This window comes from Macaca mulatta, chromosome 13 (genome assembly GCF_049350105.2).
Source record: "Macaca mulatta isolate MMU2019108-1 chromosome 13, T2T-MMU8v2.0, whole genome shotgun sequence".
Classification (NCBI taxonomy): Eukaryota; Metazoa; Chordata; class Mammalia; order Primates; family Cercopithecidae; genus Macaca; species Macaca mulatta.
The window spans coordinates 92,296,742-92,324,569 of record NC_133418.1 but is presented as its reverse complement, the minus strand read 5'-3'; the positions used below and the strand labels follow the sequence as shown (position 1 = coordinate 92,324,569).

General features: G+C 42.4%; 2 protein-coding genes across 33 annotated transcripts in view; both read left to right on the top strand.

Moving 5' to 3' along the window:
- BIRC6 (baculoviral IAP repeat containing 6) overlaps nucleotides 1-5,559 on the top strand; it is a 255,908-nt gene extending 250,349 nt beyond the window's left edge. For all 32 annotated transcript variants that reach the window (XR_013402861.1, XM_077959773.1, XM_077959772.1 and 29 more), the window contains one exon: nucleotides 4,406-5,559. Coding sequence is in view for 31 of the 32 variants with exons in the window: in XM_077959773.1 (XP_077815899.1) it covers nucleotides 4,406-4,585 (180 nt within the window). In the remaining variant the exon portion in view is untranslated. The remainder of the gene's footprint in view (nucleotides 1-4,405) is intronic.
- Nucleotides 5,560-15,061: 9,502 nt separating this feature from the next.
- TTC27 (tetratricopeptide repeat domain 27) overlaps nucleotides 15,062-27,828 on the top strand; it is a 177,032-nt gene continuing 164,265 nt past the window's right edge. Inside the window, exons 1-4 of the mRNA XM_001106562.4 lie at nucleotides 15,062-15,334; nucleotides 17,189-17,366; nucleotides 20,879-21,008; nucleotides 25,319-25,459. Of these exons, the coding sequence (XP_001106562.2) occupies nucleotides 15,247-15,334; nucleotides 17,189-17,366; nucleotides 20,879-21,008; nucleotides 25,319-25,459 (537 nt within the window). The 5' untranslated portion in view covers nucleotides 15,062-15,246. The remainder of the gene's footprint in view (nucleotides 15,335-17,188; nucleotides 17,367-20,878; nucleotides 21,009-25,318; nucleotides 25,460-27,828) is intronic.

Below are 27,828 nucleotides of genomic sequence, written 5' to 3'. Positions count from 1 at the left end.
TTTCTTTCTTTCTTTCTTTCTTTCTTTCTTTCTTTCTTTCTTTCTTTCTTTCTTTCTCTTTCTTTCTTTTTTTCTTTCTTTCTCTTTTCTTTCTTTCTTTCTTTCTGTCTGTCTGTCTGTCTGTCTGTCTGTCTGTCTGTCTCTCTCCTTCCTTCCTTCCTTCCTTCCTTCCTTCCTTCCTTCCTTCCATCCATCCGTCTTTCTTTCTGCCTATCTTTCTTGATGTAATCTTGCTCTGTCGCTCAACCTGGAGTGCAGTGGCTTGATCTCGGCTCACTGCAACCTTCACCTCCTGGGTTCAAGCTGTTCTCCTGCCTCAGCCTCCTGAGTAGCTGGGATTACAGTCGCCTGCCATCATGCCCAGCTAATTTTTGCATTTTTAGTACAGATGGGGTTTCACCATGTTGGCCAGGCTGGTCTCGAACTCCTGACCTCAAATGAGCCACCGCACCCCGTCCAACTGATAGACTTTTCAGTATAAGCGTTTCTAACCCTCTGTGCCTACCTGTTAAAACACTGATAACATTTGCCTAACGTTTGTCTTTTGTAGTATACTTTTCATCTGTAGACTATCTTGGCTTTTCTGCTTACACTCTTAATCCTTTCAGTATGTTTTCCTTTTTCTCTTTTCCTGAGCAATTGTTTACCTGAGGCTTACTTTTTGGCCTTCAGAACGATTTTTTTTTCTCTTTCTGTTTTTTCTTCATTGTATCTGTAACCCTGACTTTGGCCATTTACTCTCTAAAATTGACACTTCAAACTGTTGTCAGCTCTTAACTTTCTCTTGAATTGTATTACTGACATTTTTTACGTAGATGCCCTGTCATCATCTCCTTGAAGGAGATTTTCCTCAAATCAAGTTTTCTAGTTTTCTATTTACTTAATTTTACTTGATTTTAAACATTTTTCTCTGTCTTAGAATCTTCAAGTATTATGTATCTCATCCTTCATCCAGCACCCCTGGTCAGTACTAGGTCCTGTCAATATTACTTCATGAGGGGACTGTCCCTCTCCCCAACTCATGATTTCTGTTGAGTTCCCACAGCTTTGTCTGTTTGTCCAGCTTCCTTGTACCAGGTTCTCCCCCTTTCAGTTCCTCCTTTAGTGCATTACCAGGCTGATCTTCCCCAAATATCTATTTAGATGTGTTTTTCACTTATACAAAACTGGCTCAAGTCTAGCTTCTTTTCATTCAGTCTCTTGCTTATATCCACATTCCTTTATTTCTTCTGTGTCACTGTCACCTGGAATTTTCCATCTCTGAATTAATCCAAATTTATATCGTTTTAACTATACATTTGCTGTTGAGTGCTGCACAAGAAATGTACATAATTGGCTAGGCACAGTGGCTCACGCCTATAATCCCAATACTTTGGGAGACCAAGGCGGGCAGATCACTTGTGGTCAGGAGTTCAAGACCAGGCCGACCAACGTTCAAGACCAACCCCAACTCTACTAAAAAAAAATACAAAAATTAGTCAAATGTGGTGGCTTATGCCTGTAGTCCCAGCTTTTGGGGAGACTGATGCAGGAGAATCACCTGAACCTGAGAGGTGAAGGTTGCAGTGAACCGAGATTGCACCATTGCTCTCCAGCCTGGGCAACAAGGGTGCAAAATTCCCTCTTAAAAAAATAAATAAAAAGAAAGAAAAGTATGTAGTTGTTTAGCTTGACTCCACAATAAAATCATAGTATCCCTGTATTAGACTGTTCTTGCATTGCTATAAAGAAATCCTTGAGACTGCGTAATTTATAACAAAAAGACATTCAGTGGACCCATGGTTCTGTAGGCTGTACAGGAAGCATGGAGCTGGCACTTACTCCGCTTCTGAAGAGGCCTCAGGACCTTTTACTCATGGCGGAAGATGAAGCGGAATCAAGAAGGAGTAGGGGCATGGGAGGTGCCACACTTTACAACAACCAGATCTCGTGATAATTCACTCACTATCTCAGGACAGCACCAGTCCAGGAGGAAACTGTCCCCATGATCCCCATTTCTCTCCCCTCTAACACAGGGATTACATTTCAACATGAGATTTGGGCAGGGACAAATATCCAAACTAGCTCAATCCCCAACCTTTACTGGGTCCTCATGATTGCCAGATTTTTCTTTCTCCTTCCCTGGTTAGTGTTTTCACCTGTTGTCCACAGTGGAAGGAAAATCAAGGCTAGGGAAATTTTCACTTACTGGCATGTAAATGTGCTTTGAAACTTTGCAAATAGCTGCAAAGTATAGTTGTTTTTTCCTATTTGTGTGTATATAATTTCAGCCAGAATTTTAGACTCCATAAGCTTAAAGATTTTATCCTCATTCTACTCATTGCCTTTTGTTGTTGGTATATTTAACACAGTATCTCATACATAAAAATTGTTCTATAAATGTTGTTTAGCTAATTTTCAAAGTCAGCTGTTAACACAATTTATTATTTTTTATTTATTTTATTTTATTTTATTTTTGAGATGGAGCCTCCCTCTGTTGCCAGGCTGGAGTGCAGTGGTGCGATCTCGGCTCACTGCAACCTCTGCCTCCCTGGTTCAAGTGATACTCCTGCCTCAGCCTCCCGAGTACCTGGGACTACAGGTGCACACCACCACAACCAGCTAATTTTTGTATTTTTAGTAGAGTTGGGGTTTCACCATGTTGGCCAGGATGGTCTCGATCTCTTGACCTCGTGAGCTGCCTGCCACTGCCTCCCAAAGTGCTGGGATTACAGACGTGAGCCAGCCACCGCGCCTGGCCGACACAATTTTAAAAGCCTTTGGTGTGATTATTTAAGGTCATTTCTCTCTCACCAGAAAATTATGAACCAAATCTTTGCGTGTGTAGACAACCACGCACTCCCAATTAACATGCCTATATCCTTCTCTAAGTTGCAATATAGAGCAAAACAAAGTTTATTTAATATCTATAGATCTTCTTTTTAACTTAATTAAAAAAAAAAAATTCTAATGATAGACTGGGTGCAGTGGTTCACACCTGTAATCCCAGCACTTTGGGTGTCTGAGGCAGGCGGATTGCTTGAGATTAGGAGTTCGAGACCAGCCTGGCCAAGAAGGCAAAACCCCGTCTCTACCAAAAACACAAAAAAATTAGCTGGGCGTGGTGGTGCTCGCCTGTAATACCAGTTGATCGGGAGGCTGAGGCACGAGAATTGCTTGCGTCTGGGAGGTGGAGTTTGCAGTGAGCTGAGATTGTGCCTCTGTACTCTAGCATGGGTGACACAGTGAGGTCTTGTCTCCAAAAAAAAAAAAAAAAAATTCTAATGATAAAATTATTTCTAAGGTTTATTCTGAGCATTAAGTGGGAAAATTAGTGTGAACATTTGCAGATATTTTACATATGGCCTACTACCTGATAAATATTTTTTTCATTCGCTAAAGTATCAGTGGATTTATTTTAATTTATGGACTTGTCTTTCTCTCAAAAATATTTAGCCAGAGTCAGCATGTATGACAAATCAAGGGATTACGGTGTTTAATTTGAAAGAGTGTATAGGTTGGGCACAGTGGCTCACACCTGCAATCCCAACTCTTTGGGAGGTCAAGGCAGGTGGATCGCTTGAGACCAGCCTGGGCAAAATGGCGAAACCCTATCTGTATAAAAACTCAGGTAGGCATGGTGCCTCATTCCTGTAGTCCCAACTACTTGGGAGCCTGAGGTGGGAGGATTGCTTAAGCCCAGGAGGTTGAGGCTGCATGAGCTGTGATTGTGCCATTGCTCTCCAGCCTGAATGACAAAACAGAGCTATCTTAAAACAAAATAAAAGAATATATATATCTAGGCCGGGTGCGTTGGCTTACGCCTGTAATCCCAGCACTTTGGGAGGCCGAGGCAGGTGGATGACAAGGTCAAGAGATTGAGACCAGCCTGGCCAAGATGGTGAAACCCCGTCTTTACTAAAGATACAAAAAATTAGCTGGGCATGGTGGCGCATGCCTGTAGTCCCAGCTATTCGGAAGACTGAGGCAAGAGAATGACGTGAACCTGGGAGGTGGAGGTTGCAATGAGCTGAGATCACGCCACTGCACTCCAGCCTGGGCAACAGAGCAAGACTCCGTCTCAAAAATAAATAAATAAATAAATCAAAGAGTATATGTATCTAATAATGTCCTTTAAGTTGTCAGTAATGCTATTTCTGTGATAGCTTGGGAACATGGGTAGGATCTACTGGTAGGTTACTGACGTCTTTTCAGCAACATCAGTTACTTTGAGGTTAAGGATTCTTGTCAGTTTTGCTTACTACCTGCTATATCAAGTGCCTCTACCAGTGGCTTGCACAAGGGGGGGCTCAGTAAACATTTGTAGGCTTAATGCTTTGGCCTTTGTTGAAATTCAGTTCCTGCCTCAAATGATGTTGTGCTAGAGGGTTTACAGTTCTAACATTAGTCCTTTTCTCCTGCATAGCGTCACACTGCTCAGCTTCGTGAAGAGTTGCTAAAACTTCCCTGCCCTGAAGGCTTGGATCCTGACACTGACGATGCCCCAGAGGTGTGCAGGACCACAACAGGTGCTGAGGAGACTCTAATGCACGATCAGGTTAAACCCAGCAGCAGCAAAGAACTCCCCAGTGACTTCCAGTTATGAGCTGCATTGACAGGGACTTCATAGACACAAAGGCTTCGAAGCACAAGCCAAATATGTCAATATTTGTATGTAAGAAACTAATTATGTAATAGGTAATGAAACTGAAACTATACTATGCCCTTAAGGAGATCCAGTTTAATTCAAGGTGATCTTTTATTTACCTGTACAGGAGTGTAAACTTTTTTGTGCTTTTATTTTTCAATTGTGAGAACCACTGATTGGTATGTTCAACAAATTTGTGTATACAAAGAAATGGATAAATCACTGCTATATAAGGGAAACTACCTTAGGAAAGAATGTTTACTGAATGTTTATTTTATTTTATTTTTTACTGTAGAGTGAGGGGTTGTTAACAAAGAATATATATTGGTCATTCTTACAACTACTATTTAAAGTCAGCAACTTTTCACTGAATTTGATAGATTTTATGTTTGGCCATATCTTCATGCTCACATTTGATTTCTGAAGACCTCCTACATACACTTCAATAAAAGTTAAATGGACATACTCCCTCTTTTTTGATTTACTGGTACATTTTTAAAATAATAAATCTGCCATAAAATGCATTATATCTGGAGACTTGCACTTGTATGGATGAATTTATTACATTCAACATATTTAATTTTATGCCTTCTAATTCTAAGATGCAGAAAAAAATAAATGAACATGATTTTATTCTATGCCAACATTTGGGCCTCTGAATGTATCTGTTATTTGAATTTAAGTATTTGAAAAGGAATGGTCAATTTGAAAGTCATTCTAAACTGATTTTTTTTTTTTTCCTAAAGGGCTTCTTTTTTCCTGGACTATGTGGTTTTATGACTAAAGTCACATGTATGTATTAAACATTGAGGCTCTGTAGAGGAGAGAGGATGTACCTCTCTGGTGCTGTTACAGTACATTCTGTACCTGCCATACAGGCTCATTTTCATGCAAATTCTTCCTAGAGCCAAATAAATAAAGACTTAGGTAAATTAGTATGTCTTGTTTCTAAACCCCTTTGCCATGGTGTGAAATGCTATTTCTATAAAGAATTGAACACTTTCAAGACTGAAGAATGGGAAAACAAAGGATGTTTTTCCAAGACCAGTTACCGCAGGGGAAAAGCTAAGGTGATCCTTGACAGTATTTTTATAAAATAAAAGTGGCAGCCGTGCACGGTGGCTCAAGCCTGTAATACCAGCACTTTGGGAGGCCGAGGCAGGCAGATCTCCTGAGGTCAGGAGTTTGAGACAATCCTGGCCAATGTGGTGAAATCATATCTCTATAAAAACACAAAAATTAGCCAGGCATGGTGGTACGTGCCTGGAATCCCAGCTACTCAGGAGGCTGAGGCAGGAGCTGGAGCTGAGACCTGAATCTGGAGCTGACCAGCAGAAGCTGTATTCTGAAAGACTAATTGCTCTCTGAAGAAAAAAGGGATCTTGGGGAAATGATACTCTCTTATGTACGAAGTATAGAGCTCCTTCAGCATGGAAAAAGGAGAAACGAATAGTATTTGGACAGGAAATCAAAGATTCTAAAATACATAGTGTTAGGTCTGGTGGGCAGTGAGCTACACCGAGAATGACAATATAGTGGTACTTTATGAGAAGAAAAAAATTGTATGTCACCCACAGACATGCCAGCTAAAATCTAAGTATAAAATTATCAGCAATAATAAAAGTCATTAATCCTCTAGGCTATTTTTTGTTGTTTTTGTTTGTTTTTGGACTGTGAGTGCTGGATGATAAAAAGCTGTATCAAATGTATTGTTTGTCTTCCATATAAAATGAAAGTAACAATACCAGTACTATAAGGTCCAGTTCATATTTTTTAAAAACCAAAGTCTAAACACCTGAATTGGAACCAATTACATTAAAACGTTCCACCAGAGATCCAGACTTTTTGTCAACAAACATTTGAGCACTCATTCTTTACTAGTTGCAAGTTCCTGCACTTGAGGAGTGAATGACAGACATGAAAACATGTCAGTGCCATCTGGTAAGTTTTCTGGTAGAGTTATTTACAGGGTAATATTGGGAGCACAGAGGAGAATCCTTATCTCAGGCAAAACGTTGGGTGGGCACTGAGGTGATAATGGTCTGGAAAGGCTTCCTGAGTGCAGACTGAGTCTTGAAGGATGAGGATAAAGAAGTTAGCCAGGCAGAAACAAGATAATCCAGTCACAGGAGACCAAAAGGAGAGCTCAGGTTGATGGCACCATGTTAGAGGATTTTTAACAGGCAAAGTGAGGATAGTCAAATGGGATGGGAGGCAGTGGTTTTGGAAAGAGAGGAGGGGTCAGTTCGTCCCAGGCCTTTGCTTGCCCTGTTGAGGAGCTTTGACATCCTGTAGGTGAAGGAGAACTCACAAGTAGCTCTAAGGAAGCAACCTGATTAGACTATTTCAGGAAGATCATTCTGCAAGCTGTTGGGAAGGAAGGAGATAAGTTAAAAGCCTGCTCACATCCAAGCAATAGGTCATAAACTCGGGCACATAAACTGTGGAGATTAAGAGACAGTTGACAGGACTTTGGGAAATACATATATTTTGATATGAGAATAACTTCAGCATGTTTTTAGGCTGGGGAGCCAGGGGAGAAGTCCTTGGGGAAGGATGGAGCAAAGCCTAACAGACATAAATGACCTGGGTCCAAGAGCACATGCGGAGAGCTTGAAGAGATGTGAAAATCAGGAAAGTGAATTGGTCTATTTGTGAAACTTTTAACTAAAGTTTTTATCTTAATGAAAAGTAAAAAAACGAAAAGTAAAACTGCTTAAATACCTTCCTAGCATTAAGACAAAAATCTCCAAAGTCAGACAAATGTAAAAAGTGAGACTGTAGGCTGGGCATGATGGCTCACACCTATAATCCCAGCACTTTGGGAGGCTAGGGCGGAAGAATTGCTTGAAATCAGGAGTTTGAGACCAGCCTGGGCAACATGGCAAAACTCCGTCTCTACAAAAAATAGCAAAATTTGCTGGGCATGGTGGCACATGCCTGTGGTCCCAGCTACTTGGGAGGCTGAGGTGGGAGGATTGTTTGAGTCCAGGATGTGGAGTGAGCCTAGATCACATGACTGCACTCCACTGTGGGCAACAGCAAGACCCTGTCTTAAAAAGAAAATTAATGGATGTTTTTAACCCATCTCTTACTGTTGGACAGTTCGGAATTGCTTTTGTCTCTGCTTTATAACTAACGCTGTGATGAGCATGGTCTTATCTTTATTTTCTTACGATAAATCCTAGAAGTAGAATTCCTAGGTCAAAGGTTTTGACATGTAATGACCACTTTCCGGAGAGGTACTGATTCACACTTGGAAAATCATTTAGTGTTGCCATGTGTTGGCCAGCATTGGAGATTATAATTTTTTGATCTGATATTAGCATTATCATCAAACATGTTTTAATCTGCATTCAATATTGTTTATTACCCATTTGAATTTCTACTTTTGTCAGTTACCAGTTTATACCTTTTCCCTATTTTGTGTATTTTCTTAGAGTCTTTTAATACGTATCAGCTACTTATAGTAGAATATTAGTTTTTGTCAAACTTCCATGTATTTGTCCAGATGGCCTTTTAATTTTTGTTTAATTTTTCTCATAGAAGTTTTAAATTGTGGGGCCGGGTGCAATGGCTCACTCCTAAAATCCCAGCACTTTGGGAGGCTGAGGCGGGTGGATCACAAGGTCAAGAGATCGATGCCATCCTGGCCAACATGGTGAAACCCCATCTCTACTAAAAACACACAAAAAAGCTGGGCGTGGTGGCTCGCGCCTGTAGTCCCAGCTACTTGGGAGGCTGAGGCAGGAGATTTACTTAAACCCAGGAGGCAGAGGTTGCAGTGAGCCCAGATCGCACCACTGCACTCCAGCCTGGCGACAGAGTGAGACTCCATCTCAAAAAGAAAAAAAAAATAAATTGTGAAGTCATCTGTTGATCTGTTGCTTTCTGATTTTAATTACATTTTATTCTTTTGAAGTGATTCCCTATGCAAAGACAAAAAAAGGCTATATATTTTCTAACTGAGATTGATTTTTGGTATTGTTGTAGGCTTGGCTGCAACTGAATTGCAACAGGCTTGAGCTACTTCCCATCTCCCACCCTGCAGAGGCAGGCATGGTGGTGACAAGCCAGAGTCCAAATGTGGATAGAAGATATAAGCCACGTTGAAAGGAAGCTCCAACCTTTCTCTTTCCTCTTCAAACTCTGCCCAGTTTCTAGCAGCCATCCAAGCCTCCTTTCTCTCAGTTTCTAGCCTCCTGATGCTTCAAGCTCTAAAGGGACTGACGTGAACCCTGTGAGCCTATACATTTCCTGTATAGAAGAGGCATTCTCTGGCCGCCTTTCTCCCTTAGCTCCTGGATGTGATCCCGTAGTGCTCCCATGAGCTCCACCAAAAGTCTGCTTTCCTCTGCTTCCTTCGTGTGTGCCCCTCTTCAGGTTGCACCAGCTGTTTTCCTCTGCAGGAAGAGACTGCAGCCCACCACCATTTTAACTGTTTTCAGTTTATTCACGTCTCACTTCTCCAGGGAGGGAATACCCAGTCCAATCATGTCAGCTGCAGGCTGCCCTGGGCCGCTGGGAGACCTATGGCTTCAGGTTAGACACTTCTGCCTGCTGGGGTCCCCAGGACACTGCTCCTCCCCACCTCCCTGTACTGCTTTGGGTCACAAGGTAGCCATGCATTTCCCTCGTTCTTACTCCTACCACTTCTGTTCCGTGCTGTTTTCCCCCAGCCTTTCTGTAGGTTTTGTTCTTTGGTTTATTCCCTTTTTCACCTTGCTGTCTGCAAAGTCAGCAAATGCAGCCATAGAGTGCCTTCCATCTCTGGAGCTTTTCCCATCTTTAGAGGAACCAGCTAGAGCTCCTTTAACCTGTCTGTGCCCCCTTTCTGGGAGCTGCTATTTTTGTTATTGCCCTTCTTGCCAGATGATTATGAGATTTCCCAAGCCTGGACAATTTTCTTTTTTTTTTTTTTTTTTTTTTTGAGACTGAGTCTGGCTCTGTCGCCCAGGCTGGAGTGCAGTGGCCGGATCTCAGCTCACTGCAAGCTCCGCCTCCCGGGTTTACGCCATTCTCCTGCCTCAGCCTCCCCAGTAGCTGGGACCACAGGCGCCTGCCACTTCGCCCGGCTAGATTTTTGTATTTTTTAGTAGAGACGGGGTTTCACCGTGTTAGCCAGGATGGTCTCGATCTCCTGACCTCGTGATTCGCCCGTCTCGGCCTCCCAAAGTGCTGGGATTACAGGCTTGAGCCACTGCGCTCGGCCGACAATTTTCAAATATGTGCCCTGTTGGGGTTTTTTTTTTTTTTTTTTTTTCCTCTTTATATAAAACTTTGTTAGTTTTTTTTTTTTTTTTTTTTTTTTTTTTTTTTTTTTTTTTTTTTGCTATACATTCACAGTGAAAAAAAAAATATTTTTCAAGCCCAAATCACTCATATAGTAGTCTTGGTTTAAAAAAAAAAAAAAAAAAATCTTCCCCCAGTTGTCTCCATACCCCAGAGGTAGCAGTTACTTCCTGAAGCAAGGCAAATACTTCCTTTGACCCAAAGGGCCAAGTTAATCTCCCAAAGAAGTTTAGCAAGGGAGAGCTCAGAAAGGCCTGAAGCTCCCTACTCTTAGGTGTGATTTGTAAATGCCTCTTTACCAAGGAAAGATAATGCCTTAACTTGTTCTGAGCACTTGTACCTGCTCTGCAATGTGCTGGATTCTTGGGATAAAATGTCATATATGAGTCTGACCCTACCCCCAGGAAGCTGTCAGTCTAAATAATATTCATCATTTCAATAGTATTTTGGGAGTCTTCCAGTTATCACCAATTTCAGTCTCTGAGCCGAAGCGATCACCTTGGATTGTGAGTCAAGGAAGGACAGATCCCTGAGAAGACTTCATGCAGCTCTAGGAAAAGCTTATACTCTTCAGTCATCTGGCTTCTGATTTCACAATGAGAAGACTATACCCTCGTCTGCCTCAAAGGAGGAACCCCTAATACTTAGCTAATAATTGCTAACGTGTTTTGGTATCTATGTCCTAGATCCTATGTTTAGTACTTGATAGCTTAATCTCATTATCAGTTGGTCTCAATTTGCCAACTGCTAGGGAAAAAGCATCACACTGTGGAGACACGGAAGCATACCATCTATCCCCTCCCTTCAGTCAGTCTGCCCTTGCTTCTAGCAGGCGACCCCCACCTCACCCCATCTTCTATTTTTCTTTTCTTTCTTTTTTTTTAGACAGAGTCTCACTCTGTCGCCCAGGCTGGAGTGCAGTGGCGCGATATCTCGGCTCACTGCAAGCTCCACCTCTCCGGTTCACGCCATTCTCCTGCCTCAGCCTCCCGAGTAGCTGGAACTGCAGGCGCCCATCACCACGCCCGGCTAATTTTTTGTATTTTTAAGAGAGACGGGATTTCACCATGTTAGCCAGGACGGTCTCGATTTCCTGACCTCGTGATCCGCCCGCCTTGGCCTCCCGAAGTGCTGGGATTACAGGCGTGAGCCACCGTACCTGGCCCTCAGTATACTCAAACAATAGTTCTCCTCTTCTGTTAGTATCTATTAGCACCTATGGGACTTAAGACGTAAAACTTTTTTTTTTTTTTTTTTTTTCTTCTGAGACAGAGTCTGGGCTCTGTCACCCAGGCTGGAGTGCAGTGGCATGATTTCAGCTCACTGCAACCCCTGCCTCCCGGGTTCAAGCCATTATCATGCCTAAGCTTCCCTAGTAGCTGGGATTGTGGGTGTGCACCACCAGCACACCCAGCTGGGTCTTGCTTTGTCGCCCAGACTGGAATGCAGTGGTGTGATCTCAGCTCACTGCAACCTCCACCTCCCGGGTTCAAGCGATCCTCCCACCTCAGCCTCCCTAGTAGCTGGGACTACAGGTGTGTGCCATCACGTGAAGCTAATTTTTGTATTTTTAGTAGAGACGGGGTTTCACCATCTTGGCCAGGCTGGTCTCGAGCTTCTGACCTCAGGTGATCCGCCTGCCTTGGCCTCACAAAGTGCTGGGATTCCACAGAAGTGAGCCACCGCACCCAGCCATGTGTTTGAACTAATTCTGTCTGCTATCTTTTTAAGTGGTGAAAGGGAGGCTGGATCTGTCATTAGCTCAAGCATAAGGAAGTCAGGATCGCGAACAGCATTTCATGACCCTTCCATCTCCTTTCATATTCATTAACAGAGCTCACATTTAATAATAATTTTAACAGTGTTTGCAGATGTTTGTGGCAACTTTATTTGAAGTAGCCAAACCTGGAAACAACTTCAACATCCATCCACAGATGAATAAATAAACACATTGTGATATATTCATACAATGCATACTCTTCAGTTATATTTTTTAAACGAACGTTGATATATACTATATATGAATATCAAAATAATTATGCTAAGTGAAAGAAGCCAGAAAAAAGTATATACTGTATGATTCCATTATATAAATCTAGAAAATGCAAACTCATCAATAGTGACAGCAGATCAGTGGTTGCTTGGGGCGTGGAGGATGGGGACGGCAAGAGGGCGGAATTATCAAGAGGAACAAGGAAACTTGGAGGAGTGATGGGTATGTTCACCATCTTGATTGTGGTGATGGTTCATGAGTACATACATATATTAAAACCTAACAAATTGTACAGTTAAAATATGTGCACTTCTTGCCAATTATACCTGAGTAATGCTTTTTATAAAATTGTTGTATGAAGCTTAAAATCTGGTCTCCCAAGACCAATATTCTCCAGAAGCCTTCTCCTGACGTAACAATTCTTTCTTCTCCTGACACCGCTGTCCCCTGCTCTTTCCAAACCCTGTGTCCCTTGGAACAATGGCCCTGCAACCACCGCTTTCCCTCAGAGAGTGAGCCAGTCCTTGCCCTGTGCTTCCTTCTAGTCAGTGCAACCAAACAGATCTGGGTCCTCCTTGACCCCTCTGATGCTCCCATGGCGCCATTATTTTCTCCAATCTCCTAGCCTCTTGCAATAATTGTTGAATTTACATCTCCACCCATCCTCCTTCCTACTTTTTCTCCTTTAGGAAGAAATGATGCAAAACCTTGTTTCCTTATCACCCAGTATTCTGAAATAGAGGTGTTATAATTGTATTTATTTTTTGCTGTAGACCAAATGTTACTATAAACATTTAGCTAGAATCACTAGTTTAGAGAAGATGAAATTTTGTAATAGGTTGGGAACTATTTGACATAAGAGAGGAGAAAGGAAACAACATGGAGTAGAGGCATAAAACAAGCCAAGGATAGTGCTAAATTATGTTAAAAGTATCTCTTACTTAACTCATTCTTGGTCTTGAATATGGAGACTTCTGGCTTTCTGTCTCCACTGGGTTCTGGAACTGTGGCAGCCAGAGCCTCACCTTCCAGATAGGAGATTTAAAGAGTCTTTTAGAGAAATCTGACCAGCCCAAGAAAAAAAGACTTTCAGATAGTGACATACAGACTCCTCTGTTCCCAACAGACTCGTCAGCCGAGGCATTCTATACTGAATCCTACAGTAGATATCTCATTGCCTGTTCAATTTCCACTCACTATGTACATACTTTTAATTGAGATCATATTCCCCCCCTACTTTATTACTGGAATTCACTTTGCTTGAGGGGAGACAAGGCAGACTTCAGTCACCATCATGGTCTAGCATACCACATTTAAAACAAACCAACCTTGAATTTCAGTGAAAGTTGCAAGTTTACTATGTGGATCAATGGGGTGCTACATACAGATGAGGAACTTTGGCAGAGCGGCCAGTGTGTTTCTACAGACATTCATCTTCAAATTAGTTTAGACAGTGCTGGCTTTTGTACTTAAGGAAATGAACAGACATTCTGGTCAAGTATCATTTTCTAGAAAAATAGTTTTTAATTACTTCTCAATGGGAGGACATTTTAGGGCATCCGCTCTTCTCCAATCACAGTAAGGTCTGGCTTCCTTTGGTATCTGCTGGCAGCGACTGAAATGAGCTGAGCTGAGTTCCTCTCCCTCCACATTCTTGAGTGGCTCTTTACTGTTTTTTGTTTTTTTTTTTTTTTTCCTTCCTTCCTTCCTTCCTTCCTTCCTTCCTTCCTTCCTTCCTTCCTTCCTTCCTTCCTTCCTTCCTTCCTTCCTTCCTTCCCTCCTCCCTCCCTCCCTCCCTTCCTCCTTCCCTCCCTCCTTCCTTCCTCCCTATTGCCCAGGCTGGAGTGCAGTGGCACCATCTCAGCTCACTGAAACTTTCGCCTCCCGGGTTCAAGCAATTCTCCCGCCTCACCCTCCCGAGTAGCTGGGATTACAGGGCGCGCCACCACATCCGGCTAATTTTTGTATTTTTAGTAGATACGGGGGTTTCACCATGTTGGCCAGGCTGGTCTCGAACTCATGACCTCACGTGATCCACCCGCTTCATCCTTCCAAAGTGCTGAGATTACAGGCGTGAGCTACCGCGCCCGCCCTCTAGCTGTTTCTTAGGAATGTTGCTAGGAAGATTGAAAGAAGTACAAATAAGGTACCAGCTCTGTCCTCGCAAGCAAGCACGCAGGGGAGGCTGGTTTGTCCCCTTGCAATTTCTTTGTGATCACCCCTGGGATCACTATTCTTTTTTTTTTTTTTTTTTTTTTTTTTTTGAGATGGAGTCTCGCTATGTCTCCCAGGCTGGAGTGCAGTGGCGTGATCTCGGCTCACTGCAAGCTCCGCCTCCCGGGTTCACGCCATTCTCCTGCCTCAGCCTCCCAAGTAGCTGAGACTACAGGCGCCCGCCACCACGCCCGGCTAGTTTTTTGTATTTTTAGTAGAGACGGGGTTTCACCATGTTAGCCAGGATAGTCTCGATCTCCTGACCTCGTGATCCACCCGCCTCGGCCTCCCAAAGTGCTGGGATTACAGGCTTGAGCCACCGCGCCCGGCCTGGGATCACTATTCTGCAGCGTTCAGATAGTGTTCCAAAAATTTCCCTGCAACAGCGGCAGGGGCAGATTTCCCACCCGGCCATGATTCATGTAGTGGCAGTGTCAAAACCAGATCCTTTCCGTACACGCTCATTCACCCAAAGACCTATGCTATGCTGACAGGGTTCTAACCTGGGCTTCACCGACTCCACGTCAGAGTGTCTGTGATTCCCTGAGAGGGTACTCTAACCCTGAGAGCAAGGGCCCACCCGCACTCTGCGCGAAGGACTGTGGTTTTCATCGGGTTATCAAGAGCGTTCAAACCCAAAATGGTTTCAGAATCACAACTCTAGCCCTTCCAATCAAACTGCTTTGGCTAAGATGTCCGTTTTGAGTTGCATTTGAACCCTAGCCCTCGGTGGGAGGCATACTCACTTCCACGTTCACAGTTCTTGGAAGTGGTCCCATTGGGGGCGGGGCTGAGCGCGACCGCGCCCTCAACTCCTCCTATTGCCCGCCCCGGGGTGGGGCATACCCACGCGACAGGCTCCGAACCCAAGTTCGCGTTCGTCTCGTAGGCGGAAGCCGGACCAGAGAGCGTGCGTGTTTTTCCCAAGGTGCCCCGCGCTGCTGTTATGGCCGCCTCCTTGTGCTGGTATCCACACATGGAGTTCTAGGGCCGCGGGTGTATTTACGGTAACTAGCCACTAGATTTCAGCGTGTTTGGACTCTCCACTTTTCACTTTCTTTTGTTGACTCCCGTGTGGCCCTCGTGGGAGCCTGTTTTGGCTGCAGCTGTGTCTGGGGTGATGTGGACCCCGGAGCTGGCAATTCTGAGGGGATTCCCCACTGAGGCAGAGCGGCAGCAATGGAAACAGGAGGGGTTCGTCGGTTCAGGTGAGAGGCGCACCTACCAGGGCCTTAGGCTATCGTGGGAACTGTGAGGAAAAGGGATGGCAGCGACTGATTCTCATCCCTCCGTTCGTTTTTTGCTAACAAAATCTAGCTGATTCTTTCAGGCTTTGGGTCGTTGAGTCTTTGACATCATGGGCGTGGACCTCACTCTGCCCAAAACTTCTTACCGCCCAGGTTCAGTAATAATAACAATGGCAATGCCAGTTATTTTTCTAAGCCCTTAACATGTACTCAGTCATTTAATGCTTATAGCAGATACTTAAGGCAGATACCATTTTAATCCCACTTGCGGTGAAGACCTGTAAATACAGTTTGGTTAAGTAATTTTATTTTATTTTTATCTATTTATGTATTTATTATTTATTTATTATCTATTTTTTATTATTTGTTTATTTTTTGAGACGGAGTTTTTATTTTTGTCCTGGCTGTAGTGCAATGGCGCGATCTCAGCTCGCTGCAACCTCCGCCTCCGGGTTCAAGTGATTCTCCTGCCTCAGCCTCCAGAGTAGCTGGGATTGCGGCGCGCGGCACCACTCCCGGCTAATTTTGTATTTCTAGTTGAGTCGAGGTTTCACCACATTGGCCTAGCTGGTCTCGAACTCCTGACCTCGGATGATTCGCCCGCCTCAGCCTCCCAAAGTGCAGGGATTACAGGCCTGAGCCACCGCGCCCGGTTCTGGTTAAGTAATTTGTTTAAGGTCACACAGTTGGTAAGCAGAGAAGCTAAAAGGAGACAGCAAAGTTTTGTGTTTTTTTTTTTTTTTTACTGAGATGGAGTCTCCCTCTTGTTGCTCTGGCTGGAGTGCAATGGTGCCATCTCGCTCACTGCAACCTCCGCCTCCCTGGTTCAAGCGATTCTCCTGCCTCACTCAGCCTTCCAAGTCGCTGGGACTACAGGAATGCACCACCATGCCCGGCTAAGTTTGTATTTTTAGTAGAGACAGCTTTCACCCTGTTGGTCAGACTGGTCTGGAACGCCCAACCTCAGGTGATCTACCTGCCTCAGCCTCCCAAAGTGCTGGGATAATAGCCATGAGCCACCACGCAACGGCCTAAGCGGCAAAGATTAATTCTTGTGAGCAATGAATACTTACCAGAGAGATAAAAGAGTTAAAAGGCACATTTACTGGCACATCTGGTTGTGGGATTTAGGCTGGACCCAGAAGAGTAATAACGAATAATGTAGTGTGTAAAGTACTCTGTGTGTATGTGTGTGTGTGGGCACTCGTGTGACACAGTGGGTGCTTTCAGTGACAGGAAGTTTGAAGTTTGGTGGTCTGGAAAAGTTTCCTAGAAGAAGTCAGACTTGAGCTGATTTTGGATTAAAGGGAAAGACTAACAAGTGGAGAAGAGTTCAACAGGCAAAATCACAAGTGCAAAGTGTGGAGTCAGGAATATGCATGGGACATTAGGGAAATAATGAGTAAACTAGCGTTCTTGGAGTGACTTTTCATGAAGAGAAGATAGTGGAGGTAGAAGGAGCCAGATTGTGAAAAGTCTTAGAACCTTGACTAAGGAAACTTTTCTGTTGTCAGTAGGAATCTTTGTGAATTTCCCAGCACAAGAGTAAATACCTATTAATGAGCAATGTTATTTCTGGGGCTGACTTCCACTTTGGGGCTCATAGTCAGTATGAGTGAGCTGCTAATTCTAGGAGAGAAAATGTTTGTAGAATGATGGGGATTTACTGAGTGCCTTGTGATTGACATACAGTAAACATTTTAAGTCTATAGATTGTTTTTGCACACTGAAATGGTAGATTTACCTAATAATGTTATTCTTTACGGTATGAAAAAAAATTTTTTTGGATTACTGCACTAATTTTTTATGTTACAGAGACTGGATCTTTCCTACAATTGCTGCTGGAAGGGAACTATGAAGCCATATTCTTAAATTCAGTGACTCAAAATATTTTTAATTCAGCAACAACCGCTGAAGAAAAGATTGATAGCTACCTGGAGAAGCAGGTAGTAACATTCCTGGATTACTCAACAGATTTGGACACAATGGAAAGGTAGAATTTTATTTGAAATTTTTATAGAGGAACAGACTGAATACATTTAATAGCACCTTGACAGGGTAAGGCACTGATTTTAGCAGTTGAGAAACCTTGCCTTACATTTACTCAAGACTCATGGTATACCAAGTAATCTATGTAAAAACTCTTGTCCAGAAGGAAAAAGTAAAGTGGTGCAGGATAAAATGATTTCATATGTGAGACTGGCACATATTTGGGTGTTAACTGCTAACCCACTCCCATGAGCTCCCAAATGCTTAGGTCTTGTTGGCTTTACCCACCAGCAAAACTTCAGACCTTATTTCCTTTTAACTTAAAAACATACTTTCAGGCTGGGTGCGGTGCCTCACGCCTGAAATCCCAGAACTTTGGGAGGCCGAGGTGGGTAGATCACATGAGATCAGGAGTTTAAGACCAGCTTGGCCAACATGGTGAAACCCCGTCTATACAAAAATACAGAAATTAGTTGGGCATGGTGGCGTGCACCTGTGATCCCAGCTGCTAGGGAGGCTGAGGCCAAAGAATCGCTTAAACCTGGGAGGCGGAGGTTGCAGTGAGCCGATAATCGTGCCATTACACTCTAGCCTGGGCGACAGAGCGAGACTCTGTCTCAAAAAAAAAAAATACCAAAAAACATACTTTCAATCTTGTTATTTCTGCATAGCTGGGTGCTCATTTGTAACTATTTATTATGTTTTAGATTATTATCTTTATAGAACTCAGTGAACTAATGTTTTTGTTATGAAGCCCTTGGTTTACCTTCTTCCATTAAAGTTTGTGTAATTTTATAGGGTCAAGTACAGCAGGGAAACCTAAACTTTTCAGTGGCTTATATTTCACTGTTATAAATTTGATACCTCTGTCTTTCATCTACTATCTGTGGCAACCATGTCAAGCTTTAATTATCTTATAAATACATGCAATTTTATTTTACCATTATTTCTAGGAAATAGCTTCATTTAGTCCTTCAACAAATAAACTATTATAGTAGATGTGGAGGTTCTGAAGATGAATAAAGCATAACCCATATTCATAAGGAGTTTGCAAAAGAATGCTACTACAGGCTTTTAATTTTATTTTGAAAATTAATATTATTCATTTTCTTTTCTTTTTTTTTTTTGGATGGAGTATCACTCTGTTGCCCAGGCTGGAGTGCAGAGGTGTGACCTTGGCTCACTGCAACCTCTGCCTCCCAAGTTCAAGTGATTCTCTTCCCTCAGGTTACCATGTAGCTGGGATTACAGACCTGCGTCACACCCGGCTAAGTTTTTTTGTATGTTTAGTAGAGATGGGGTTTTACCATGTTGGCCAGGCTGGTCTTGAACTCCTGACCTCAGGTGATCTGCCTACCTCAGCCTCCCAAAGTGCTGGAATTACAGGCGTGAGCCACTTCGCCCAGCCTCCATTTGATTTTTTTAGTTTACTAGTAGTTATGTTCCTTTGGTGTCATTCTTTTTTTTTTTTTTTCCTTTGGTTCCTTTTTGTGGAGATGGTATCTTGATATGTTGCTCAAGCTGGTCTCGAACTCCCAGGCTCAAGCATCCTCTCACCTCTGCCTCACTAAGTGTGGGGATTATAGGCATGAGTCACTCTGCCCGGCCAGATTCTTACTGCTTTGTGATACGTGTGCATTCTCATAGCAAGTAGCCTTGTGGTCCCCATTAAAACAACACATTCACCCAAATGCGTTATTCACTGATAGATCAGATTTCTATCTTGTCACACAAAGCTAAAAAGAGCCATTTCAGTTGACTTATTTTCAGACATTTGAAAGTTAAAGTGTATTCTCAGTTCACTTTATGGATTTTGTTTTTTGATTAGGACAGTTTATTAAGGCTGTTTTCTCCAAATTTCCAAACTTCTGAAACCAGCTCTCTTGTTATCTTTTTTCTCTAATGCTGCTTATTCTTTGCATTGCATCTGGAGTTTTGTATTTTTGCTACCATAGGCTTGTATGTTTGATTTTTTGTTTTTTCTTTTTCTCAAGGAATCTTCCTTTTAAGGAAGGGCCTAGGGACTGTGAGGAAAAAAGTGGCTCCTAATACTTTCTCTTCAGAATGAAACTCCAGGATTCCCTGGCTGTTATTTGCTAGAGTTGAATCTGTACCCATTTAGGTCCTAATTTAGGGTTTGGCACATTACGGCTGGCAGGCTAACTAAGTGGCTAAGAATGAATGGTTTTTACATTTTTAAAGGGTTGGAAAAAAACAAACGTGATATGCAAAGCCTAAAATATTTCCTATCTGTCCCTTTAGAAAACGTTTGCCTATCCCTGTCTCACATCACAGCAAGACTGAAAAATACAAGTTTCACTAAAATGTCTATGTTTTGTTGTTGTTGTTGTTCTAGCATTTGGTGGTATGGGATCGGTAAAAGGTTAGCAACAACTTTATATCATCACTTTTCTTTTGTATAAAGTCAGTTTTCTATACATCTTGCAATGTCAGAGCTGTTAAAGGGAATGCAAGGAAAACTTATAGACGTCTGATCAGAACCTAAATCAACACTGTTCAGGATAATTTTCTGTGGAGATAGAAGTGCTCTCTATCTTCATTGCCTAGATGGTAGCCACTAGCCACACTGTAAACTATGAGCACTTGAAATATGGAAAGTGTGACTAAGGAACTGAATTGTAAATTTTATTAATTTTAACTAATGTAAATTTAAACCATGTGTGGCTCATGGCTATAATATTGGATATTGTAGACCAAAATTTTTTCTTTTTAAGAGAGACAGGATCTTGCTTTGTCATTCAGGCTGGAGTACAGTGCTATAGTCAGAGCTTACCACAGCCTTGAACTCCTGGACTGCAAGCAATCCTCATGCATCAGCCTCTTGAGTAGCTGGGATGTACCACCATACCTGGCTAACTTCTTTTTTTTAAAAATTTTTTAAATTTTTTTTATTTTTTGAGACGGAGTCTCGCTGTGTCGCCCAGGCTGGAGTGTAGTGGCGCGATCTCGGCTCACTGCAAGCTCCGCCTTCAGGGTTCACGCCATTCTCCTGCCTCAGCCTCCCAAGTAGCTGGGACTACAGGTGCCTGTCACCACGCCCGGCTTTTTTGTATTTTTAGTAGAGATGGGGTTTCACCGTGTTAGCCAGGATGGTCTCGATCTCCTGACCTCGTGATCCACCCGCCTCGGCCTCCCAAAGTGCTGGGATTACAGGCGTGAGCCACCGCGCCCGGCCCTGGCTAACTTCTTAATTTTTGGTAGAGACAGGGTCTCACTATGTTTCTCAGGCTTGTTTTGAATTCCTGGGTTCAAATAATCCTCCTACCGTGGCCTTCCAAAATATTGGAATTACAGGCGTGAGCCACTGTGCCTAGCTAACCTAAATTGTTTTAAGTTTTAGAAATTTTTTTTGGTTTTTTTTGGTAATACTCTAGAGTAGTCTCAATAAATGTTGATAGATATTATTTTCTTAATAAAACTGAAATGGAATAGTGTGTTTGAGATTATACAGTGATAGTAGTTCATATTTATTTCTTTAACCATTCTTATATGCAGACAACAGTTGATATTTCTACTTGGTGTGAGCAGTTTGCAACTTTTTGTTCAGAGCAACTGGACGGGGCCTCCTGTTGACTTACACCCTCAGGATTTTTTGTCATCTGTCTTGTTCCAGCAATTCAGTGAGGTATGCTTGTTGAAAATGTTGTATGTAATTATTATTGTGTTATTTATTTTTTATAAGCAGGTCTTTATCAACTGGAACTAATAGTAGGTAGGAAAGAAACAAGACTTTATGGTTTGCACAAAACTACTAAGAATGGTTGTTCATTGATCAGATTTTCACATATTTCCAGAAGTTCCATTGTCAAACTCCTCTTCATACACACTCCATTTTATGGAGCCATGTTGGCTGTGTTTTTAATGAAAGTACAGACAGCTGCACCAGTTGTTTAGTTGATTGTATCACCTCAGTTACATAAAGATTTTTTTTTTTTTTGAGATGGTATCTCACTCAGTCACCCAGGCCGTTGTACAGTGGCTAGACCTATACCTACAGGCCTCAACCTACTCAGGCTCACGTGATCTTCCCACCTCAGCCTCCCAAGTAGCAGAGACTACAGTTGCATGCCACCATGCCCAGCTAATATTTTTGTAGAGATGGGAGTTTTGCCATGTAGCCCAGGCTGGTCTAAAACTCCTGGGCTCAAGTGGTCTGCCTGCCTCAGCCTTCCAAAGTGCTAGGATTATAGATGTGAGCGCTGTACATAAAGATCTTTAATGGCAAAACAGCAAATCTGGAAATCTGTTTAATTTTATTTCAGGTAAGTTTTTAATTAATTAATTAACTAATTAATTTTTTGAGACAGAGTCTTGCTCTGTCACCCAGGCTGGAGTACAGTGGTGTGATCTCAGCTCACTGCAACCTCTGCCCCATGGGTTCAAGCAATTCTTCTGCTTCAGCCCCCCCAGTAGCTGGGATTACAGGCGTGTGTTACCACACTCGGCTAATTTTTGTATTTTTAGTAGAGATGGGGTTTCACCATGTTGGCCAGGCTGGTCTTGAACTCCTGACCTCAAGTGATCTGCCTGCCTCAGCCTCCCAAAGTGCTGGGTTTACAGGTGTGAGCCACCATTCCCAGCTTGCAGGTAAGTTTTGATACTATACTTAAGAATGGCTCCCAGGAGTGGTTTGCTCCCAGGGGTGGCTTTAAATTACAAATACTTTATTAAAGTTCCTGGCACAGCATTGCTTCATGGTGATTATTATCCATTGTGAAGATAATATTATTGATCTGTGCCAGTGTGCCATCATTAGAGCTTGAAGTTTGAGTTCCTCAGGAATTTTTGAGCTCCTATGTAGAGGGTCTGGCTAGTATGAGATATCTACAAAAGAAGTATGGTTTAAATCAAAGTAAGAACTTTGATTTATCCAGCCACTTTGGTGATTTTGAACGTAGCTATCAACCACTCAACCTGGAAAAAGCTGAGTGATTGATAGCTATGTTCAAAATCACCAAAGTGCATCCAGAGCTTCTGCAGCAAAACAGACCTAGTGTTACCTGGTTTCTCAGAATTAGGTGTCGCAAGTAGGCCAGGCACGGTGGCTCACGCCTGTAATCCCAGCACTTTGGGAGGCCAAGGCGGGCGGATCACAAGGTCAGGAGTTCGAGACCAGCCTGACCAACATGGTGAAACCCCGTCTCTACTAAAAATACAAAAATTAGCCAGGCGTGGTGGTGCACGCCTGTAATCCCAGCTACTGAGGAGGCTGAGGCAGGAGAATCGCTTGAACTCAGGAGGCAGAGGTTGCAGTGAGCCAAGATTGTGCCACTGCACACCAGCCTGGGCAACAGAGTAAGATTCCATTTCAAAAAAAAAAAGAAAAAAAGAAAAAAAGAATTAGGAGTAGCAAGTAAATGTGGAATAGAATTATTAGAGCTATGTCTTAATAATTTAATGAGGGGGCAGTAGGAAGAGAAGAAGTGCAAAAACAAGCATAATGTAAAAACCACAATAATTAACTCTTTGCATATTGGGTTAGTGAGTCACTATATATACTTCATTAGAGTAATTTTAATTCATAATGCTGATCCTAATTATAATTGAAAGGTTAAAAGATGTTTTGTATCTTATGTCTATGAAGGGAATTTATAATTTATGTTCTACAGAGGTTTTCATCCAAAACAGGGGTAAAAAACCCCAAACCCCAAATGATTGTAGCACTTAAAGAGATAAGCTTCAATTATCTAGAAATGTATTTATGAAACATCTCATTCCCTCTCTTATGTATGAATCAGTTTCTGGCTTCTATGGCCCTGTAGTATGGATTAGAAATCCACCAAACAGCCAAAGCCATAAATATCTCCTGAGCACTGATGTGTGGTTTGAATGGTGCTTAATTCGCATTTCTTTTTTTTTTTTGAGATAGAGTCTCACTCTGTCGCCCAGGCTGGAGTGCAGTGGTGCAATCTCGGCTCACTGCAGTCTCTGCCTCCCGGGTTCAAATGATTCTACTGCCTCAGCCTCCCAAGCAGCTGGGACTACAGGCGCTCACCACCATTCCCGGCTAATTTTTGTATTTTTAGTAGAGACGGGGTTCCAGCATGTTGGCCAGGGTGGTTTCGAACTCCTGACCTCAGATGATCCACCCACCTTGGCCTCCCAAAGTATTGGGATTACAGGTGTGAGCCACCGCGCCTGGCCTTAATTCACATTTCTTGTGTCAATTTGGTCCTTACAGATTTGAGGTAATCTATAGATGAAAAGACTGAAGCTCAGAGTGGCAAAAGAATCTTGTCAGAGATCTTATAGCTGGGGCATTGGAATCCACATTTTCTGGTTCCAAAATCCAGTACTCTTCTACACTAGTGTAGAAGCACCTGTAAATTCAGGTAGCAAATCAAAACAGTATGAAAATGAATTTCATGAGAAGTTCAGACCATAAGAAATATTGCCATTAACAAAGAGATTTCTGGCAGCTGGATTTTGTCAAAGAAGACCTTTTAGTTGGAAGTGGACCTTGAGCTAGAACCTGAAGAGTGGTTAGAAAATGGATAGAGAAGAGGAAAATATACATTCTAGGTGCAGTCATATGAGCAGGAATTTAGAGGAGAGAACAGCATAGTGTTTGTGGGAAAAGGATGCTTTGAGCTTGCCGCTTTTAGCAGTGAAAAATCAGACCTGATGGAGATCATTTGGAGTTGTAGGAAACTTTGAGTAAGTCTTTGATTTTAACTTTTTTATTGGAACTACCGCCAACACTTAAAAGAGCATATGAAATGTATACAATTTAAATAATAAATCTCCCTTGTACTCACAGCCTAGCTTGAGTGTCACAGGTAATGCTCTCCGGGTAGTATATATTGGTGTGAGCCTCTGCACTGGGCCCAGGTATTTCATTTTATAATTGATGAAACTGAGGCTTCATCAGGAAAAAAATTGTGGGAAAAGTTTACATGTACTCACAAACTAATGAGAAGCAGAGAAAGGACACTATCCTTTGACATTGGAACCCATGTTCCTGATGGGTGAAGATTCTTCCTTGCTATTTTATGGCAGTTGTTAAAATTCTGCCATCCAAATTTTAACAACCTTGTCCATTGTAAAAAATCTCTGTACAACACGGGAGTGCATTTTTCAAAGGCATCCTTTTTATTTTGCAGTCTTCTGCTCACTCTGGTGCGTGGTCATATGCCCATTTAGCATTTGATGTATGAGACCTTGTTGATTGTTTGGCTTGATAGAAATTATAGAGGAGACACTTACTTTATAATGACATTTTCCATGTATTGAAGCTTAAGTGAAATATTGGTGTTTAATATAAATATCAAATACACTATTTAGTATAAATACTTTAACATAGGGATGCTTTTCATTGAGATAATATTTTGTTGTAAGTAAATTTATGAAGTGATGATATCTCTTCAATGCTATCATTTTTTTTAGTTCCTTGTTTCTCTAAAGTTTGAACATGCCAGGTGCGGTAGCTTTCGCCTGTAATCCCAGCACTTTGGGAGACCGATGCAGGGGATCACTTAAGGTCAGGAGTTCGAGACCAGCCTGGCCAACATGGTGAAACCCCATCTTTACTAAAAATACAAAAACTTAGCCAGATGTGATGGTGCGTGCCTGGAGTCCCAGCTGTTCGCCCAGGCAGGAGGATCACTTGAGCCTGGGAGACGGAGGTTGCAGTGAGCCAAGATCGCGCCACTGCACTCTAGCCTGGGCAACAGAGTGAGACTCCCATCTCAAGAAAAAAAACCTAAAAAATCAAGTTTGATCAGATGGGTGGCCATCCATCAGGGCAGGCTGGGTTTATAGATGTCTAAGGGCATTTGCAGTGTTATAATTCTGTCCAGTGCCAATTGCTGTGTAATATATTAATGCTTTTGTTTCAAAGCTGAGTTGACTGGAAAATCTTTGTATTATTATAAGACCTATAAAGATTAATCTTTTGTTAAATTATATCATCTTAGTTTATAATCCTTTTTTCAGGTTAAAGGACTGGATGCATTTGTTCTGAGCCTGCTCGCTCTAGATGGTGAATCGATCTACAGCCTGACCTCGAAGCCCATACTGCTTTTATTAGCACGCATTATCCTAGTGAATGTAAGACATAAACTGACAGCTATTCAGGTAAGGAAAGGATCCATGAGATTCATACCCTGGTGTGACTTTTGTGCTTATTAACACCAGACTGTAGATGTGTTGCTGACAACATCTTGGTCTATTTTGTTTTCTAAGTCTTCTATGTATGTGATTTAAAAATCTGATGAAAATAAGCAAAAACTTTTTTTCCCTCATGAGATTGATCTAGTTTAGAATGGGATTATGTTGTACCTCCTTAATAGGATTTATGTGTGTACTGTATACATATAAATGTTCATTTGCAGAAATCTTAAATATTGATTTAAAAATATGCCTTGGGCTGGACCCGGTAGCTCACGTGCATAATCCGGTAGCTCACGTGCATAACTTTGAGAGGCTGAGGTGGGCGAGTCACCTGAGGTCAGGAGTTCGAGACCAGCCTGGCTAACATGGTGAAACTCCATCTCTACTAAAAATACAAAATTAGCTGAGTGTGGTGGTGGGCGCCTGTAATCCCAGCTACTTGCGAGGCTGAGGCAGGAGAATTGCTTGAACCTGGGAGATGGAGGTTGCAGTGAGCCGGCATTGCTCTCCAGCCTGGGCAACAGAGTGAGACTCTGTCTCAGAAAAACCAAAACAAAACAAAACAAAAACAATGAAAAAAAGACATACCTCATAGTCTTTTATGAATTTCATATAGGATAATGAGCAGTGACCAAAATTTAATGGGTCTTAATTTCTGTTTCCTGGCTCACATTCTATGTTATGTCATTATTTGGGTTGGATTTATATGGTTTCTTCATATAAACTAGTGAGGACAAATATACACACGGAATGCTAATATGTAGAAAGAAAAGACAGTCTTTGGAGGTTTAGTGGAGGTTGTCAGCCATGCAGTGTGCAGTCTGTGTTGCTGCTATTCAACTCTGCTGCACTGTAGTGTTAAAGCAGCTGTAGACAATGTTTCATTGAATGGACATGACTGTCTTCCAATAAAGCTTTATTCGTGGACACTGAAACTTACATTTTATGTACTTCTCACATTAACAAAATACTATTATTGATTTTCCCAGTGATATAAAAATGTAAAAACGATTTTCAGTTCTTGGGCTCTGTGGAAACCAGTAGTGGACTGGATTTGTGCACAGGCTGTGCCTGGCGGACCCCTGCTTCATCTGATTGTTACAGCCTGGTGTGCTGCAGACCCCATAGTGTCAGAAATAGTACATCTAAATTTTACGTGAAATCTCCCAATTTTGGCTGACAATTTTTAGGAAACACAATAGTTCTTTCTTTTTTTTTTTTTTGAGATGGAGTTTCACTCTTGTTGCCCAGGCTGGAGTGCAATGGCGCGATCTCGGCTCATCACAACCTCCGCCTCCTGGGTTCAAGTGATTCTCCTGTCTCAGCTTCCCAAGTAGCTGGGATTACAGGCATGCGCCACCATGTCTGGCTAATTTTGTATTTTTATTTATTTATTTTTCTGAGACAGAGTCTCGCTCTGTCGCCCAGGCTGGAATGCAGTGGCGTGATCTCAGCTCACTTCAAGCTCTACCTCCTGGGTTCATGCCATTCTCCTGCCTCAGCCTCCCAAGCAGCTGGGACTACAAGCGGCTGCCACTATGCCTGGCTAATTTTTTTTGTTTTTAGTAGCGATGGGATTTCTCCACATTGGTCAGGCTGGTCTCGAACTCCCAACCTCGGATGATCCGCCCACCTCAGCCTCCCAAAGTTCTAGGATTACAGGCGTGAGCTACCGTGCCCTGCCCAAGAATCACAGTATTTCTATAGGTGAAAGTAGACTTGGTCTGTGCTATGTAAGGGCTTACTTTCCTAAGCATTTAAGATTATACACTAAAGTTAATTAATTAATTTATTTTTTTGAGATGGAGTCTCACTGTGTCGCATAGGCTGTAGTATAGTAGTGTGATCTTGGCTCACTGCAACCTCTGCCTCACAGGTTCAAGCAATTCTCATGCCTCAGCCTCCTGAGTAGCTGGGATTACGGGTGCCCACTACCACGTTTGGCTAATTTTTTGTATTTTTAGTAGAGACATGGTTTCACCATGTTGGCCATGTTGGTTTCAAACTCCTAACCTCAAGTAACCTGCCTGCCTTGGCCTCCCAAAGTGCTGGGATCACAGTCATGAGCCACCACACCTGGCCTAAATTTGTTTTAAAAGAAGAGGTAAGAAGGGAAGTAATGCCTCTATTTGCAACTCTCATGAGAGCCAGAGGATTTGGAATCCATTGTACTAGAGGGTGTTTTTTTGTTTGTTTGTTTGTTTGTTTTTAAGACAGGGTCTGTCTATGTTGCCCAGGCTGGAATGCAGTGGCATGAACTCAGCTTACTGCAACCTCTGCCTCCTGGGCTGAAGCCATCCTCCCACCTCAGCCTCCCAAGTAACTTGGACTAT